Below are 14371 nucleotides of genomic sequence, written 5' to 3' on the forward strand. Positions count from 1 at the left end.
GAAAGGCAGTGGAACGCCCCCCTCCCCACCCTTAGTCTGGGAGGGTGTAGTGAGGCGGGGGGGGGGGGGGGGGAGCGCATGACACTGCACTGCTACAGAGATATCGTTGTGTGTGAAAGGAGGGAAGTGACATGGAGAGACGCTGGTATTGCACTGTGATATGATGCGGCCATATTGTCAAGTTAACAAATGCACGGAGAGAATACAAGACATTTTTCCTAAGCATTTGGCCAATGAACTTTAGGATCCTGTAGTAAAATGTCTTGTCTTTTCACACGCTTTGTAAACTTACAATCCAGTCAGGTAGATGGCATGTTGAATGACATCAGAGACTTGTAGAACACTGTGGATGATTATATGCCCTGTTTAGAATCTACTTGGTCCTTTATTTTATCTGAGAAATAAATCAATCAACGGGTATTGACTGCATGGCCTGATTCGGGTTGCTTGAAAACTGGGGATAGGATAGATATGCTTGTTGAGTGTTGAAAAAAATTGCCTTAATCATGTTCAAAAACGATAAAAAAAAAGTTCTCACTTGCATTTCACGTTTTTCCGAGGTGGTTCTGGAGTGTTAACACCTTACAGACCTGCTATACTACTGTGACTGTATGCCGCTCTCTCATGCAGTGATTTTCCTCCCAAAGCCAAATAAAGCCATTTATTAACCAAACACTCACAATGGTTTCCTGTGTCCTCAATCGTTTCTTTGCAAAGTAAAAAGGACATCCTGAACACAAAATATAATGCAACATTCTATAGTTCTACATTTCAAGTAAAGGAATCATTTAAATTTTTTACTTCCTTTTCTGCTGTGTCAACACTATGCCTTTAGCCTATAAATAACCACCATTACTCCACATGACTGTCCTGTGGATGGGTTTACATCTTACAATTAGTAAACATGATAGAGGGAGGGGAAATGGCTCACAGGGGGTAATCAATCTGTTGGCCTTGAACCCATCCCATTCTGCCATTAGCAAGCCTTCCAAAACATAAGTCAGCATCGTGACAAATCACACTCTAAAGGCATCATACTGACGTAGTTGTTTGTGTGGGCTGGTTGGACTACTGTAATCATCACACAAACAAGAAAAAACATTTCTCTCAGGAAACCAAATCAAAATTCAGATGTAAAGTCCACAGGCTGAGTCCTGCAGACAAAGCGAAGGGCGCCGTTCAGAAGCGGCCGCGGTGAGTCTACGGACGCTCGCTCAGCTCTTCAACTCTGCCCCCTCTGCTGTCAGATGAGGGATGACCGCTCCTGAGATGGATGATGGTTGCCAAGTAGCCCACCACTGCAGCTGTCAACAGCCAGGACTTCATCACCACCGCGTCTGGACCGAAGAGAATCAGCACAGTGACCAAAAGCCTCCCTCAGCGCTCACAGGCTGGGCAATAGATACCCACACAACTAGAAAAGGCCGGAAAAGACACATTCTTGGCTCAGGTTCTGGATGAAAGGCTCAAGTGAGCAGAGGAAGGCAACCCAGTTGTGATTTATACTGTCCCTGCCTTCCATTTGTCAAACACAAACATACACAGGGAAGAAATACATGTACTGTATGTGAGTGTGTGTGTGTGTGTGCATGGGTGTGGACACGTGCGTGTGTGTGCTTGCGTAAGCATGAAAGTGTGTTTGTGTCTGAGTGTTGCCATGCCTCATCTGTATGCGAGACACGGCATGACTGATGCCCTGTCCTCCATCAGTGACATGGAGAGAGTTATGTGTTGGCTGGGCTGGAGGTGTGCACAGTCCAGGGTCCAGGGGCCGATCCCTGCCGAGGCATAGCAACTCAGAGGATGTCTGTGAGTGGACTGATTTATCAAAAGTACAGAAATGTGATCCATCCAGCAGCCGGAAGACTTGGTTGAAGCCCTGTCCTTGATCTGTCTGGGGATTGGTGGGACGATCTTCCCTCAACAGATTTGTTGTTCTGGGGATGTATACATAATTAGGCTGCTCTCCTTCTCACTTGCCTCCCTGGACCTGCCTGAGAAGAGGGTAATCAATATTAAGCTCAGCCAATAGCCCTCACCTCCTTATCCCTCCTAATGACAAATAAACATGAAACTCGACATGATATGAAATCACCTATCAGAACTGATGCAATTACCATCTAGTTTCCAAAAACGGATCTTTGCCAAGTCCAGTTTGAGTCTATGCTGAGATTAGTTTTCAGTCATTGTTTCCTTTCCAACCCCTCACCGTTCTCTCTCTCTCTCTCTTTCTCTCTCTCTCTCTCTCTCTCTCTCTCTTTCTCTCTCCCCCCTCTCTCCCCCCCTTCTCTCCCTGTCTGTTGCCCTGGCACCCTTTCTCCGCTGCTAAATATAGCCTCCTGCATTGCAGATGTCCCAGAGCCCTGCCTGCAGTTGTGGAGCAGCTACAGCGGCCCACATTTCCACGAGTCTGACACAGTACCTACACGGCAGGCCCTACATGCGCATTCCTCCGTAGCATGACTGAGCAAAGTTGAGGACACCGTGATGCAGCCTGGCTAAAGCACACCCACGCACCTCAGTCACGCTCCGCAGGGTGTCAAACACCCCAGGCATTCTCTGATCGGATAAGACGGTATGGTACATTCTCTGATCGGATAAGACGGTATGGTACATTCTCTGATCGGAAAAGACGGTATGGCACATGCCGTCGTGTTGTCGTCGGGTAAATGTGAAATGTGTAGCACTGAAATACAAATGTGCCTCATACGATCTTCTCGAGAAGCAGTAAGGTTTTAGACCTATGTTTTATGTTTGTGGAAAAGGTGAAAGATGGAAGGGCCCTGACTTCTTAAAAGTGGTCGTCATTGATTATTCCAGCAGGGGATGTGAATGTAGATGTGGGTCTCCTCTGGAGAAGGATTGATGAAGGCCAGGCTGCTGCATACACTACATGGGTTGATTAATCTGTCTGTGTGCCTTGGGGGTCTTTCATGACTCATGAATCACTGGGAACCATCAGTACATGCCGATATGGCCAAATTACTCTCTGAGGATTTATACAGAAATCAAGGGACACATTTAATAAAAAATAAAACACATTGTTGCAAAAAAGCTTCAGAATATCTGTTGTATAGTAAGATTCCCAAGGTTTGAATTAGATTGCCTTGAACCTTTTGTTATAAAATGGGCCGGTATAATCCATATAGGACTTTGCTAAAGCAGTTGTTATTTTGTCTGCAACCGTTTCCTCTCCTCACGCCAACTCAGTGGGAGGCTATTAAGTATTTATACTGCTCCCCCTGTCACGCCACAGGGCTGAACCGTATCTTCTCCACACACACACACACACACACACACACACACACACACACACACACACACACACACGCACACACACACGCACACACACAGTTCGCCGTAAGGCTTCTGAATATTTGCAGCCCTTTGCTGCCACACTGTGTTAAAGAAAGTAATTACAATTCTATTGAAGAGTTACAAAATAATTCTAAAACAGCAGTGTCCCATAGGGATTTTTAACTAAAGAGACTATTTCATTGGTACTGACAGTTGTTACTAAATCCCAACATTAAAACATACAACGCTTACGATTTTCCCGTTCTCACGTTAATTCAAACCAATTCGTTAAAACGATGCAAACTGCAATACATCGTTGAACTTTGCAACGTTTTTGAACATACTGTTTATAGAAGGGGGAGGAGCAATGAGATGGACTGACGTGCAACGCAAGAGGCAGAGAGAATCTGGTATCGAACAGGGCATCTAAGTACTTGTTGTTGTCGCTAGTCAACTAAAATATTATAACATAGCTAGCTTATTGCTTCAAAAACATCGGACATTTGCTGTTGAAATGACAGACCTACGTCATCGTGGAACGGCGGAAAACGAGCTACAACAGCAACAGTCTGATGACAAGGTATGGAGAGCCTTCATTGACTTCTAACGGGTCAGTCTAATTCCTGGAATTTACACAATCCGCGGTCGAATTTAAGTAAGGTTTTAGCTTGCGTACAACAACAAAGGATCTCCGCTAAAATAATCGTACGTTACTGACACAATTGATTGAGATCATGCCTCAACAATCAACATTCATTGGTTAGGCCAACACAACAACATGCCCAGTCAACGTCCCAAGGAGCTTTTCCACTTAACAAATAGACTGTGTCCAATCCAGTTTAACGGTGGATAGCTACAGTACAACTTAGCCTTTAACATCAGTTAAAACATCCAAACGAATTTCTCACGTATAACACAAACCTAAAACCACAACGATAGTTTACCACAGCCTAATGTAAACCGATAAATGTTTTGAATCATGTGGTACCAAATTATGTTGCTCCCTACATTAGAAAAGGGGCGTGGTGAATTTGACTTCTAATTTGAATGGTTGAGATCAGATGGGTTGGTATGTGTATACTACAAACATGGCCGTCAGTCAAGTGTATTAGGACCTGTGAAGTTACTAAAATGTAGGCTAGTCATTTAGAAGAAGCTTCTATCCAAGATGATGTACAGGAGATATTTGAACCTGCAACCTACATCTGTTCTCAAATGCACCACCTTTGAGTTATACTCATTCAGCCGCCTCAGTTTAGAGCCCAACTATGCGGTTTCAAGAATAGAGGAACACTTAAAGTAATTATAGTTATTACGAACACAGGCAGATATGTATACATCTGCTTGGGCTCTCCCCATACAGCTGGGCCTTCTGTGCATCTTCATTAGATTAACCTTTGAGTTATGCTGCTGAACGTCCCTCTAATTCATGGCTTCATGCGTCTCTGCTTAAAATAAGCACCAATGCATCCATTATACTTCTGTTCATCTGCCTGTGGTTGCTGCCTTTCCCAGGCATGTAATGGTCAGATTAAGTTTATTGATTTGCATTATTGCAGCTGCCTGATGTTTGGTTCAGTCAGTGTAGAAACACTGTTGCAGACTGGAGTTCATACAGGAAGCTAAACCCAGACTGTGTCCACTCACCTCTCTTTCAGTCTTTCCATAGCTAATCTAAAGCTTTGTTACACATTAGGAGATCCATAGCCTAGCTAGTGTAAACCCGAAGTAAATATCCTTTTATTCTGTTATGTCCGATGTTGTTACGTACTTGTGCCTTACTGAAGGCCAAACAAGGGTTCAGAACACAAAATACTAGTATAGAATCCTAAATGACCCAAGGTGAGCGTGGGCGGACGTGGCTCGTTGAGGTTATTGTTAGGGACTAACACGGAGGCCAATGCTACTTCGTTCTTCACAGGAAGCATGAACTGGGGTCGCCGGAGGAACGCGAGTGTTGTCGTTGATGTGAAAGAAGGAGGGTTATTTTTAGCTCTGGCATCCTGAGTGACGGGATGTGGTCTCCATGGAAACCCCTCAGCCTGGAGCGTCTATTGCTGTGACAGCCGCTCTCTGTCTGTCAGCCTGTGTGTGCGTGTGCGTGTGTTTGTGATACATAGTTCCATCCTGTGAGGATCATAGGTTAGTAGTTATCCTTAGAGGCCAGGCCATATGGGGGAGAGAGAGGGGGGAGGGAGGAGAGAGAGAGTCTACAGACTTGTTCCTCCACATGTCTGTCGTCTGGTAATGACACACTTCAGTGGCTGTTGCCATGGAGAAGCAGTGTGGGTCATCAAGATTCAAGCCATTTTAATAGCATGGAAACACCAGGTGGTTTCTCATCTAATAATAGAACAATAAATTAATTAAACATTTTTGAATATTGCAGCTGAAATAAATATACTTATATGGTCATATTTTCAAAATGTTCATGTTAACAGTTTTTTGAACAATATAGCCTAAATGATTTAAGACAATGTTTTGCACTACTCTTGCTTCAAGCAGTATTTTTGTTCTATAATACAGAGTAGCCTACATCAAAGTTAATATGTTTACTTTGATGTAGGCAAAGTCATATTCAGTCATTTTCACATTCATGGCTGCATCTACTGCAGAAGCACTAATAAAGATACGAGTTCTTGTGTCTTGGCTTGCATACAGGAGAAGCTAACATCTGAAGCTAGCATGTAGCATCTGACCATCTGAAGCTAGCATGTAGCATCTGAACATCTGAACATCTGAAGCTAGCGTGTAGCATCTGAACATCTGAAGCTAGCGTGTAGCGTCTGAACATCTGAAGCTAGCATGTAGCGTCTGAACATCTGAAGCTAGCATGCAACGCCTGAACATCTGAAGCTAGCATGTAGCATCTGAACATCTGAAGCTAGCATGTAGCGTCTGAACATCTGAAGCTAGCATGTAGCATCTGAACATCTGAAGCTAGCATGTGTCCTCCCTGTCCTTCCCTGCAGGGCTCTGAGAAGGAGGGGGGCTCTGACGGAGAGACCAAGCCTGACCCGGGGGTCCCAGAGGTGCCTGTGTCCACTGATGACACCCCCGAGGTCCTCAACAAGGCCCTAGCCGGACTGTCGTCACGGTAACCAACGAGCTATCAGCAATTTGTTTATGCCTTACGTCACTGCTTATTTTAAGTGCGTGTGTGTTTCCACAGATGGAAGAACTGGTGGGTTCGAGGGATACTGACTCTAGCCATGATCTCCTTCTTCTTCTTTATCATCTACATGGGCCCCATCGTCCTCATGATGATAGTATGTCCGCTCCCCTCTCAGGTCGTGTTGTTACGGGCGTGTGAGTGCGTTCAGGTGCTGTGTGTGTTCTAACAGATGTGTGTGTTTTTAGGTGCTGTGTGTGCAGATAAAGTGCTTCCAAGAGATCATCACCATCGGCTACAGCGTGTACCACTCTTATCACCTTCCCTGGTTCAGAACGTTGAGCTGGTGAGGCCAGACACTCTAACACGCACACACACACACACACACACACATTCCAGTATTTGTCATTGACTGAGATGATGATATTGATCTTGTGTATTTGATTCCATTCCAGACTGGCTGAGGTTAGTTGGGTGGTTGTGCGTAGCAATTTGCTGTTGTGATAGACATTAAGCTGTGCTAAATGATAGTTATACCGTATTACTTACAAATGAAACAAGTCTGTAGTTTGTCTGTAGCCATTGTAGTGCTAGCTCAGTGGTCGCTATGCAGTGAGTCTTGAAAACCTGGTGTGGAAAACCTTTTTTTAGTCTCTGAACCAGTGAGAGGACTGTAGACTAAACACCAGGGTTTTCCAGCATACAGAGTGCAGCCATCAGCCTGTGTTGCTTAGCTTGCAGTTGGTGTGGTTAAGGTACGTGTGCTTCTGAAACCTCCCCCACTTCCCCAGGTACTTCCTGTTGTGCGTCAACTACTTCTTCTATGGTGAGACGGTGACCGACTACTTCTTCACACTGGTGCAGAGGGAGGAGCCTCTACGCATCCTCAGCAAATACCACCGCTTCATCTCCTTCGCCCTCTACCTCACAGGTCAGACGCCCGCCACGCCCCTAGCAAACGGCGCGAGGTACGCCACCGCCAACTGTTCACGGAAAGAATGTGTCCTCCAGATGGCGCAAGTGACACCTCCTGTGGGTTTGCGTAGCGAGTAGCGACACTCGCTGTGTGGCTACCACAGACCCCAAGGTCAGCCTGTAGTTTTCCGTCCTGTATACCACCCTTAGCCCTTCTGGACCCAGGGGCAACTCTGGTGCAAGCTGAACAGCACGACTTGGGTGAGATCTGCTGTGGGACGGATTATACCACACAGGATGTGGTGACAGAGAGAAGCCTGGGTGTCTTTCAGCAATGTCACAAGTATCTCTCTCACACCCTCCTCTGCCTCAGACACACCTCCCTCCCTTCCTTTCCCTCGCACACGCTCCTCTCTCTCCTTTCACACACACCTCCCTCCCTTCCTTTCCCTCGCACACGCTCCTCTCTCTCCTTTCACACACACCTCCCTCCCTTCCTTTCCCTCGCACACGCTCCTCTCTCTCCTTTCACACACACCTCCCTCCCTTCCTTTCCCTCGCACACGCTCCTCTCTCTCCTTTCACACACACCTCCCTCCCTTCCTTTCCCTCGCACACGCTCCTCTCTCTCCTTTCACACACACCTCCCTCCCTTCCTTTCCCTCGCACACGCTCCTCTCTCTCCTTTCACACACACCTCCCTCCCTTCCTTTCCCTCGCACACGCTCCTCTCTCTCCTTTCATACACACCTCTGGCCCACACACTTCTCCCTTCAAGGTGAAAAGCAAATTAGCGCTGGAGCCTCATTCCCTCCCTGTTGGACCAGGAAGTGTGCTTTCAGTCTTGTCAGAGTTTCCTGGGGCAGGACCGGGTGCTGCAGGCAGGCTGCCATCCGCCCAGAAACATAAATGAATTAAAAGAGCTGAGTCTCGCAGAGTGAAGTTGTATAAAAACAAGGCCCTGGCTTGCTCTGCGCCCCCTTACTGCAGCAGTGTGAGGACACACACTGAGGACAGCCCAGTGCCTTAATTGGATCCGAGTCAAATGGACACAGGCTGATTGAATCGATTGATTGAAGTGTGTCTTAATTTGTTGTAGACCGATGTAGACCTGTTCCTGTCAAAGCCCAGGTAGCCCGGCCTTAGCTATCAACAGGGTTTAGGAAATGAATCATTTATTTGTGTCTTTTCAGTCATTTACTGTATGTATACACTTCGGAGAAAGGTAGCTTGGATAATCCATGTGTGTGTCTCTGAGGGAGTCGTTAATAACCTGTGTGTGTGTGTGTGTGTGTGTCTGCAGGGTTCTGCATGTTTGTGCTGAGCCTGGTGAAGAAGCACTATCGTCTGCAGTTCTACATGGTGAGTCTTCTGCTGTAGCCCCCCTCCCCAACCCCTCTGCCCCTGGCCATCTCCCCCAGCAGAGGCCTGGGCCAGAACCTCCATTACTGGCCCTGCCTCAGCTTCTGTTACTGCTGCCTGGGCCCTGAGCCTGGCTTGGGTCCTGGTTTTAAACAGGACAAAGGCTTGGCTGGGGAACGCACACCGTTAGGAGCGGTACATCAGCCCCACGTGTTCCCTGTCGGGGCAAGCAGAGCTGGCTGAGTGCCACAGACAGCAGGAACCGTTGGATATTCAGTGACAGTGCCATGCTAGAAAAAGGACACTGTGTTTTTATTTAATCAAGCTGTGTTTATAGACGTATTTATAGTGTTTATCTCACTCTCTCTCTCTCTCTCTCTCTCAGTTTGGCTGGACTCATGTGACTCTGCTGATTGTGGTGACCCAGTCTCACCTCATCATCCACAACCTGTTTGAGGGCATGATCTGGTAAGAGTTGCTGTCTGTTTCTTCTTTCTACTTCTCTCTTTTTTCACAACTTTTCTGTCTCTCTGCTTTGCTTTGTTCTCTCTCTCTCTCTCTCTCTCTCTCTCTCTCTCTCTCTCTCTCTCTCTCTCTCTCTCTCTCTCTCTCTCTCTCTGTCTCTCTCTCTCTCTCTCTCTCTCTCTCTCTCTCTCTCTCTCTCTCTCTCTCTCTCTGTGCTTCTGTCTGCCTCAGTATCTCAGTCTCTGTTGGTGTCTCTCCCCCTCACCGTCTATTCCTCTCTCTCTCCTCCCTTCTCTCGTCCCCTCTCTCCAGGTTCATAGTGCCCATCTCCTGTGTGATCTGTAATGACATCATGGCCTACATGTTCGGCTTCTTCTTCGGACGCACCCCCCTCATCAAGGTCGGACCCGCGGCCACATGGCCCTCCCTGCGCCGTGACAACGCACCATCTGTGTGCATTTTTTTCACCCCGGTTCAGGTTGAGTAACGTTGTGCGTGTGGTGTTGTGGTTTCTCTAGCTGTCTCCTAAGAAGACGTGGGAGGGCTTCATCGGAGGGTTCTTCGCCACGGTCGTGTTTGGCATCCTGGTGAGACAACACGAAAAATTTCAACAACCCACCACCACCACCGCCACCACCAATAAATCTACTGGTGTTCACCAGTCTATAAAATCCTGCCTACCTTTCTCTGTCCCTCTGCTTCCACCCCCCTCTCTCACCCTAACCCTCCCCTCCCTCTCCATCTCCAGCTGTCCTACGTAATGGCTGGTTACCAGTACTTTGTGTGTCCGGTGGAGTTCAACAACGACTCCAACCGCTTCACGGTGGACTGCGAGCCCTCAGAGCTGTTTGTGCTGCAAGACTACGGGCTGCCCGCCATGCTGGAGTCTCTGACTGGCTGGGTGAGACCCTCTCCTGGCCCAGCTGGGGATCGTCTGGCCCTGGATCATGGGCTGGGACTGCTTGTTTGAGAACTTTCTAGACGTTCAGGTCGACTGTAAGCGTGCCTGGGTCTGGGTAGGCACTTGAAGAACTCAACATTTCTCGCTCTCCCTCTCTTCCCTACCCCCTCTCTCTCTTTCTCCCCTTCTCCTTCCCTCCCTCCCTTGCAGACCACGGTTCGTCTCTACCCCTTCCAGATCCACAGCATCGCCCTCTCTGCCTTCGCCTCCATCATGGGACCTTTCGGCGGTTTCTTTGCCAGTGGCTTCAAGAGGGCCTTTAAGATCAAGGTGTGTGTGTGTGTGAGGAGGTTGACGTGTGTGTGTGTGTCCGTGTTGGACCTTTCTGTAGTCTCCTGTCACCCCCTGTTCTCTCCCCCCCCCCCCTCTCCGTACTCTGACCCTGGCTCCTGTGCCCGCTGGCTTTTTTCAGGACTTTGCCGACACCATCCCTGGTCACGGCGGCATCATGGACCGCTTTGACTGCCAGTACCTCATGGCTACCTTCGTCAACGTTTACATCGCCAGCTTCATCAGGTAAGCTGTGGAAGGGTAGCTGTGGACGATGAAGGTGAACCGTACTGAAAGGAGAGCTGTTGCGGGTCAGCAGAGTTTAGTTCGCGGAAGGGTCTGGTGGGTAGGCCTGCGTGCGTGCGTGTGTGCGTGTGTGAACGGGAACGGCAACGATGTTTGCGTCGACCTGGGCGTCCGACTCCTCCGGTGTGTGGTCCACGTGCGTCTCTCTGACTGTTCCCTCCTCCGCCCAGGGGCCCCAACCCCACCAAGGTGGTCCAGCAGCTGCTGGCGTTGCGTCTGGACCAGCAGCTCGTCATCTTCAACTCCCTGAAGACCCACCTGGCGGAGAGGGGCCTGTTGGAGGTCGGCGAGGAGGCTGCCTAGAGCCTCCGGGGGTCACCCTCACCCACTGACGCCTGCTGCTCCAGTGGGAGGAGAGCCAGGATACAAACGAGGAAAAACGACAAAAAAAAAAAATCTACTAAAGCCTTGGGTCATTCCGTGCTGTGTATGAATGTGAGAGTGTGTGTGTGTGTTATATTTTGTCCGTGTTTCAGGCTGTCTGTAAGTGACTGCATGGGTTTTGTCTCATGTCAACCATAGTACCTAAAGTGATGCCACTTTACATTTCCGTGTGTAGACAGGATAACCTGTACCTCCGACGTGTGTGTGAATATTTGAGGGTCCTATTTTATATTTTGTGTTTTAATGCACTGCTCGAACATGTTGACACTGTGTCCGTGCTTATGTTTCATTTGCTTCCGCTGTCATTGTATTTATATATCTGTGGTTGTGTTTTTACATTTGATATCTCGCCATTTCATCCCTTCTGTCAGTTTTACCCCCCTGGGAGACAGTGGACTGTTCTGGGCATACACTGTCGCACCATGCGCCTGTTTCTGTTTGTCAGAGTTACTCCTGTGTGTCACCTTTTTGGGTTTTGTTCTTCAGCGTCATTTCAGGGCTTTCCGCATCCAGCCAGATCTTTCTGGAGCCATGAGGCGGTGGGTGGGGGGATAGGGGGGGATGGTGGTGGTGGTGGGGGGGATGTGTGGGAGGCTAAATTGGGAGCGGACGTCGAGGGATTTGTCAGGATTATTGAATATGTCATTAGGGAGCGTCACGATCCAGGTCAAGGAAGAGAGTGTTTCCCGGAGCGCGAGGTGTGCTCCCACGATGTCCCACACGTCAATGTTACTGATGGGAGCAGCGTTCACAAGCGGCGCGGTTTCCCGCCCGCTGTGAGCTAAGTTGGTGTTTTGCAGTGATGCCGACTTTGTCTCAGACTGTCACTATATGACCATGTGTTCCAAGGTCAATTATTGTTCACGGATGTCCATAGGTTCTCATAAGAAAAGCTAAAACGACTGACAACTGTCTATAGTTTTAACGATTAAGAAATGGTTACCAGTGACTTAAGTACAGCTTTATCCCTGCCAGACTGTGTGTGACAGGAAGCACCCAGCCTCCCCAAGTGTTATAGAGTTACAGAAACGCTGGATTGGTTTCACCGTGGCACAGCTAGACTCAGCAGTGTGTCTTAGTCTAACACTCCTCGCAGCAGTTTGTTCAGTAAACTAAAATAATCCACTGCCAGGTCTGTTCCTGTTTAAGATACCTCCATAATCTGTACACTTGTTATTCTGAGTTTGCCATGTTCTATCTTGATACACATGTAACCCAGACTTTAATACAGATCTACTGTTGATGTAAGTGCAATGTGTGTGGGTGTGAATATATGTTCATGTCCTTTAGCTATTGCGTTAACAGGGAGTGGCTGCAGATGGGATGAGTGTTTCATTACAGAGATGTGGCTGGGCTGGGGTCTGACCTACTAACCGCTGATGTCATCCCTCTCCTCACCCTGCTGCCCAATCACGTCCCATACTTTCATGTCACATGTCCAAAGTTTGTTTTCCCCTGGATTGTAGCTTGTAGAATATCACTGGTAACTCATGTTAACTATTTAAAGTGTGTGTGTGTGTGTGTGTGTGTGTGTGTGTGGGGGGGGGGGGGGAGCGAACGTGGTTTAATAACTCACAGTGGAAAAAAAGCTATAGTTTTGTCTTGTTCTTCTTCCTATGGCTTTAGGATAGAACCAAGCAATATGTCAGCATGTCATCCTTACCATGGAGGAGAGAGAGGGTAGGGAAGGAACACGGGTTAAACTCACAGGCGGACCAATCACGCGGCTCGTTTCTGTTAAACTCACAGGAGGACCAATCACACGGCTCGTTTCTCTCCACAGTTGTGCTCACGTCTGTGTTGTCCTGCCCCGTCATGTTTGAGGTCACAGAGCCGTGTGTTCCATCTGCAGACCACGCACCACTCCAGTCTAAGCTTCCACAATCACACTGAAAAGCCATGAATGCGTACCTGACCTATGTGTTTTGTAACTGTTTTAATATATTTTTATTATTCTATATTGTGCCAGGATTCACGATTCTTCTGTAGGGTCAGAAATGATCAAATATACTATATATGCTATTGTTTAGAAGACTGTTGTCCCTTTTTTTTTTTGCTTGTTCACAAATTCTTCACTGATGGTATGAAGCTATTTGGGCCATAGAAGACTAGAGTTGTTAACATAGAGGAGAAGCGTGTCCTTTCTGTTATCGCCACGATCCCTAGTTCGTGGGGTTTAGTGCTCTCTGATAGAGATTGTTGTCCTTGTGAGCTAGAAGCTATTGTGTGTGATCTTTAGCAGCCCACGTCAACAACAAACATAATACAGTCTCCAGAGTGGACGAGAGGGTACTGATAGAAGTCATATTTCAGACATGTTATTATCAGCCAGGTGTGTTAAACTGTACCCTAAAAGGGGTCTGTCCAGTGGCAGACAGCAATGCCATGATCTGTGAGGCTCTTGCAGGTCTCTGTCGGTGCCACGGACAGCCACCAGGGGGCGCTGAGCTGTTGTATGATGGAGGGCCTTGTGGTCTGTTCAGCTGAACCTCTGCCAGTGCTGCAGCGAGGGCAGGCTGGTCTGTCCCTGTGCTGCGCTTCGATACATTCCGTTTCCCCCAGGTTCCAAGAACCGGCTAAGGGAAAGATAATAGACAGGTGGATTAATTCCGTTAACAAAGGATTTTGAGCACTTTTCACCGCCCAGTAGATTCATGATATTTCAGTGGATGCCTCCGTGCAATTTTTCCTCAGCTAAATTGACAAAAATCTATTTTTTTAATCACCTGAAGATGACTTTTATCATTCTTGGACACCTTGGAATAGATATAGATAGAATGTATGGGAGACCTGTTATGTTTGGCTGTCACACATACACTCCCTCCATAGATCTAACTGTTTGCTTTTATTCTGAAATAACCCTATCTGGAGTTGATGTTTTATAATTTATATAAAAGGATATTCTTTATTATCCAATTGTGAAATGGTTTGTGTTCAGTTGTGTTTGTTTAGGAAATGTTTAAGTTGTACGTTTTTGATAATGCTGAAATGTGCTTTGCCTTTGACTGGCTCGTATGTTGACAATAAAGAGGAAATAGGCAGATGTAATATGGTCTGTGTTGATATTCACCCCTTCCCTCATGTGACCAGAAACTTCCTTCTTCTATTATAGACTCCAGACAAGATATTTATCAACATAAGACACATTTTCAATAACCCTCATATAGAATCGTGAACCTGTCAGGAACCGCATCTGTGGCTGGAGTGCAAATCCAACAACCCAGAAACAAAAGCCACGATTTGAAAGAGAAAATTCTCACAGACACCATAAAATAATGTTTACACTACAAATCCTGGCT

At 47.3% G+C, this 14371-nt stretch overlaps 1 protein-coding gene across 1 annotated transcript; it reads left to right on the top strand.

Moving 5' to 3' along the window:
* The first annotated feature begins 3648 nt into the window (after nt 1-3648).
* Nucleotides 3649-14120, top strand: cds2 (CDP-diacylglycerol synthase (phosphatidate cytidylyltransferase) 2). Its single transcript, XM_084695088.1, has 13 exons — nt 3649-3877; nt 6270-6394; nt 6470-6566; nt 6658-6755; nt 7201-7340; nt 8628-8686; nt 9072-9154; nt 9464-9551; nt 9670-9738; nt 9900-10052; nt 10263-10382; nt 10525-10628; nt 10859-14120. Exons 1-13 carry the CDS (start codon nt 3812-3814, stop codon nt 10989-10991), a joined length of 1335 nt encoding a protein of 444 aa, XP_084551214.1. The 5' UTR covers nt 3649-3811; the 3' UTR covers nt 10992-14120.
* Nucleotides 14121-14371: the final 251 nt, after the last annotated feature.

The sequence above is a fragment of the Hypomesus nipponensis genome, chromosome 28 (genome assembly GCF_054491055.1).
Source record: "Hypomesus nipponensis isolate SF chromosome 28, ASM5449105v1, whole genome shotgun sequence".
Classification (NCBI taxonomy): domain Eukaryota; kingdom Metazoa; phylum Chordata; class Actinopteri; order Osmeriformes; family Osmeridae; genus Hypomesus; species Hypomesus nipponensis.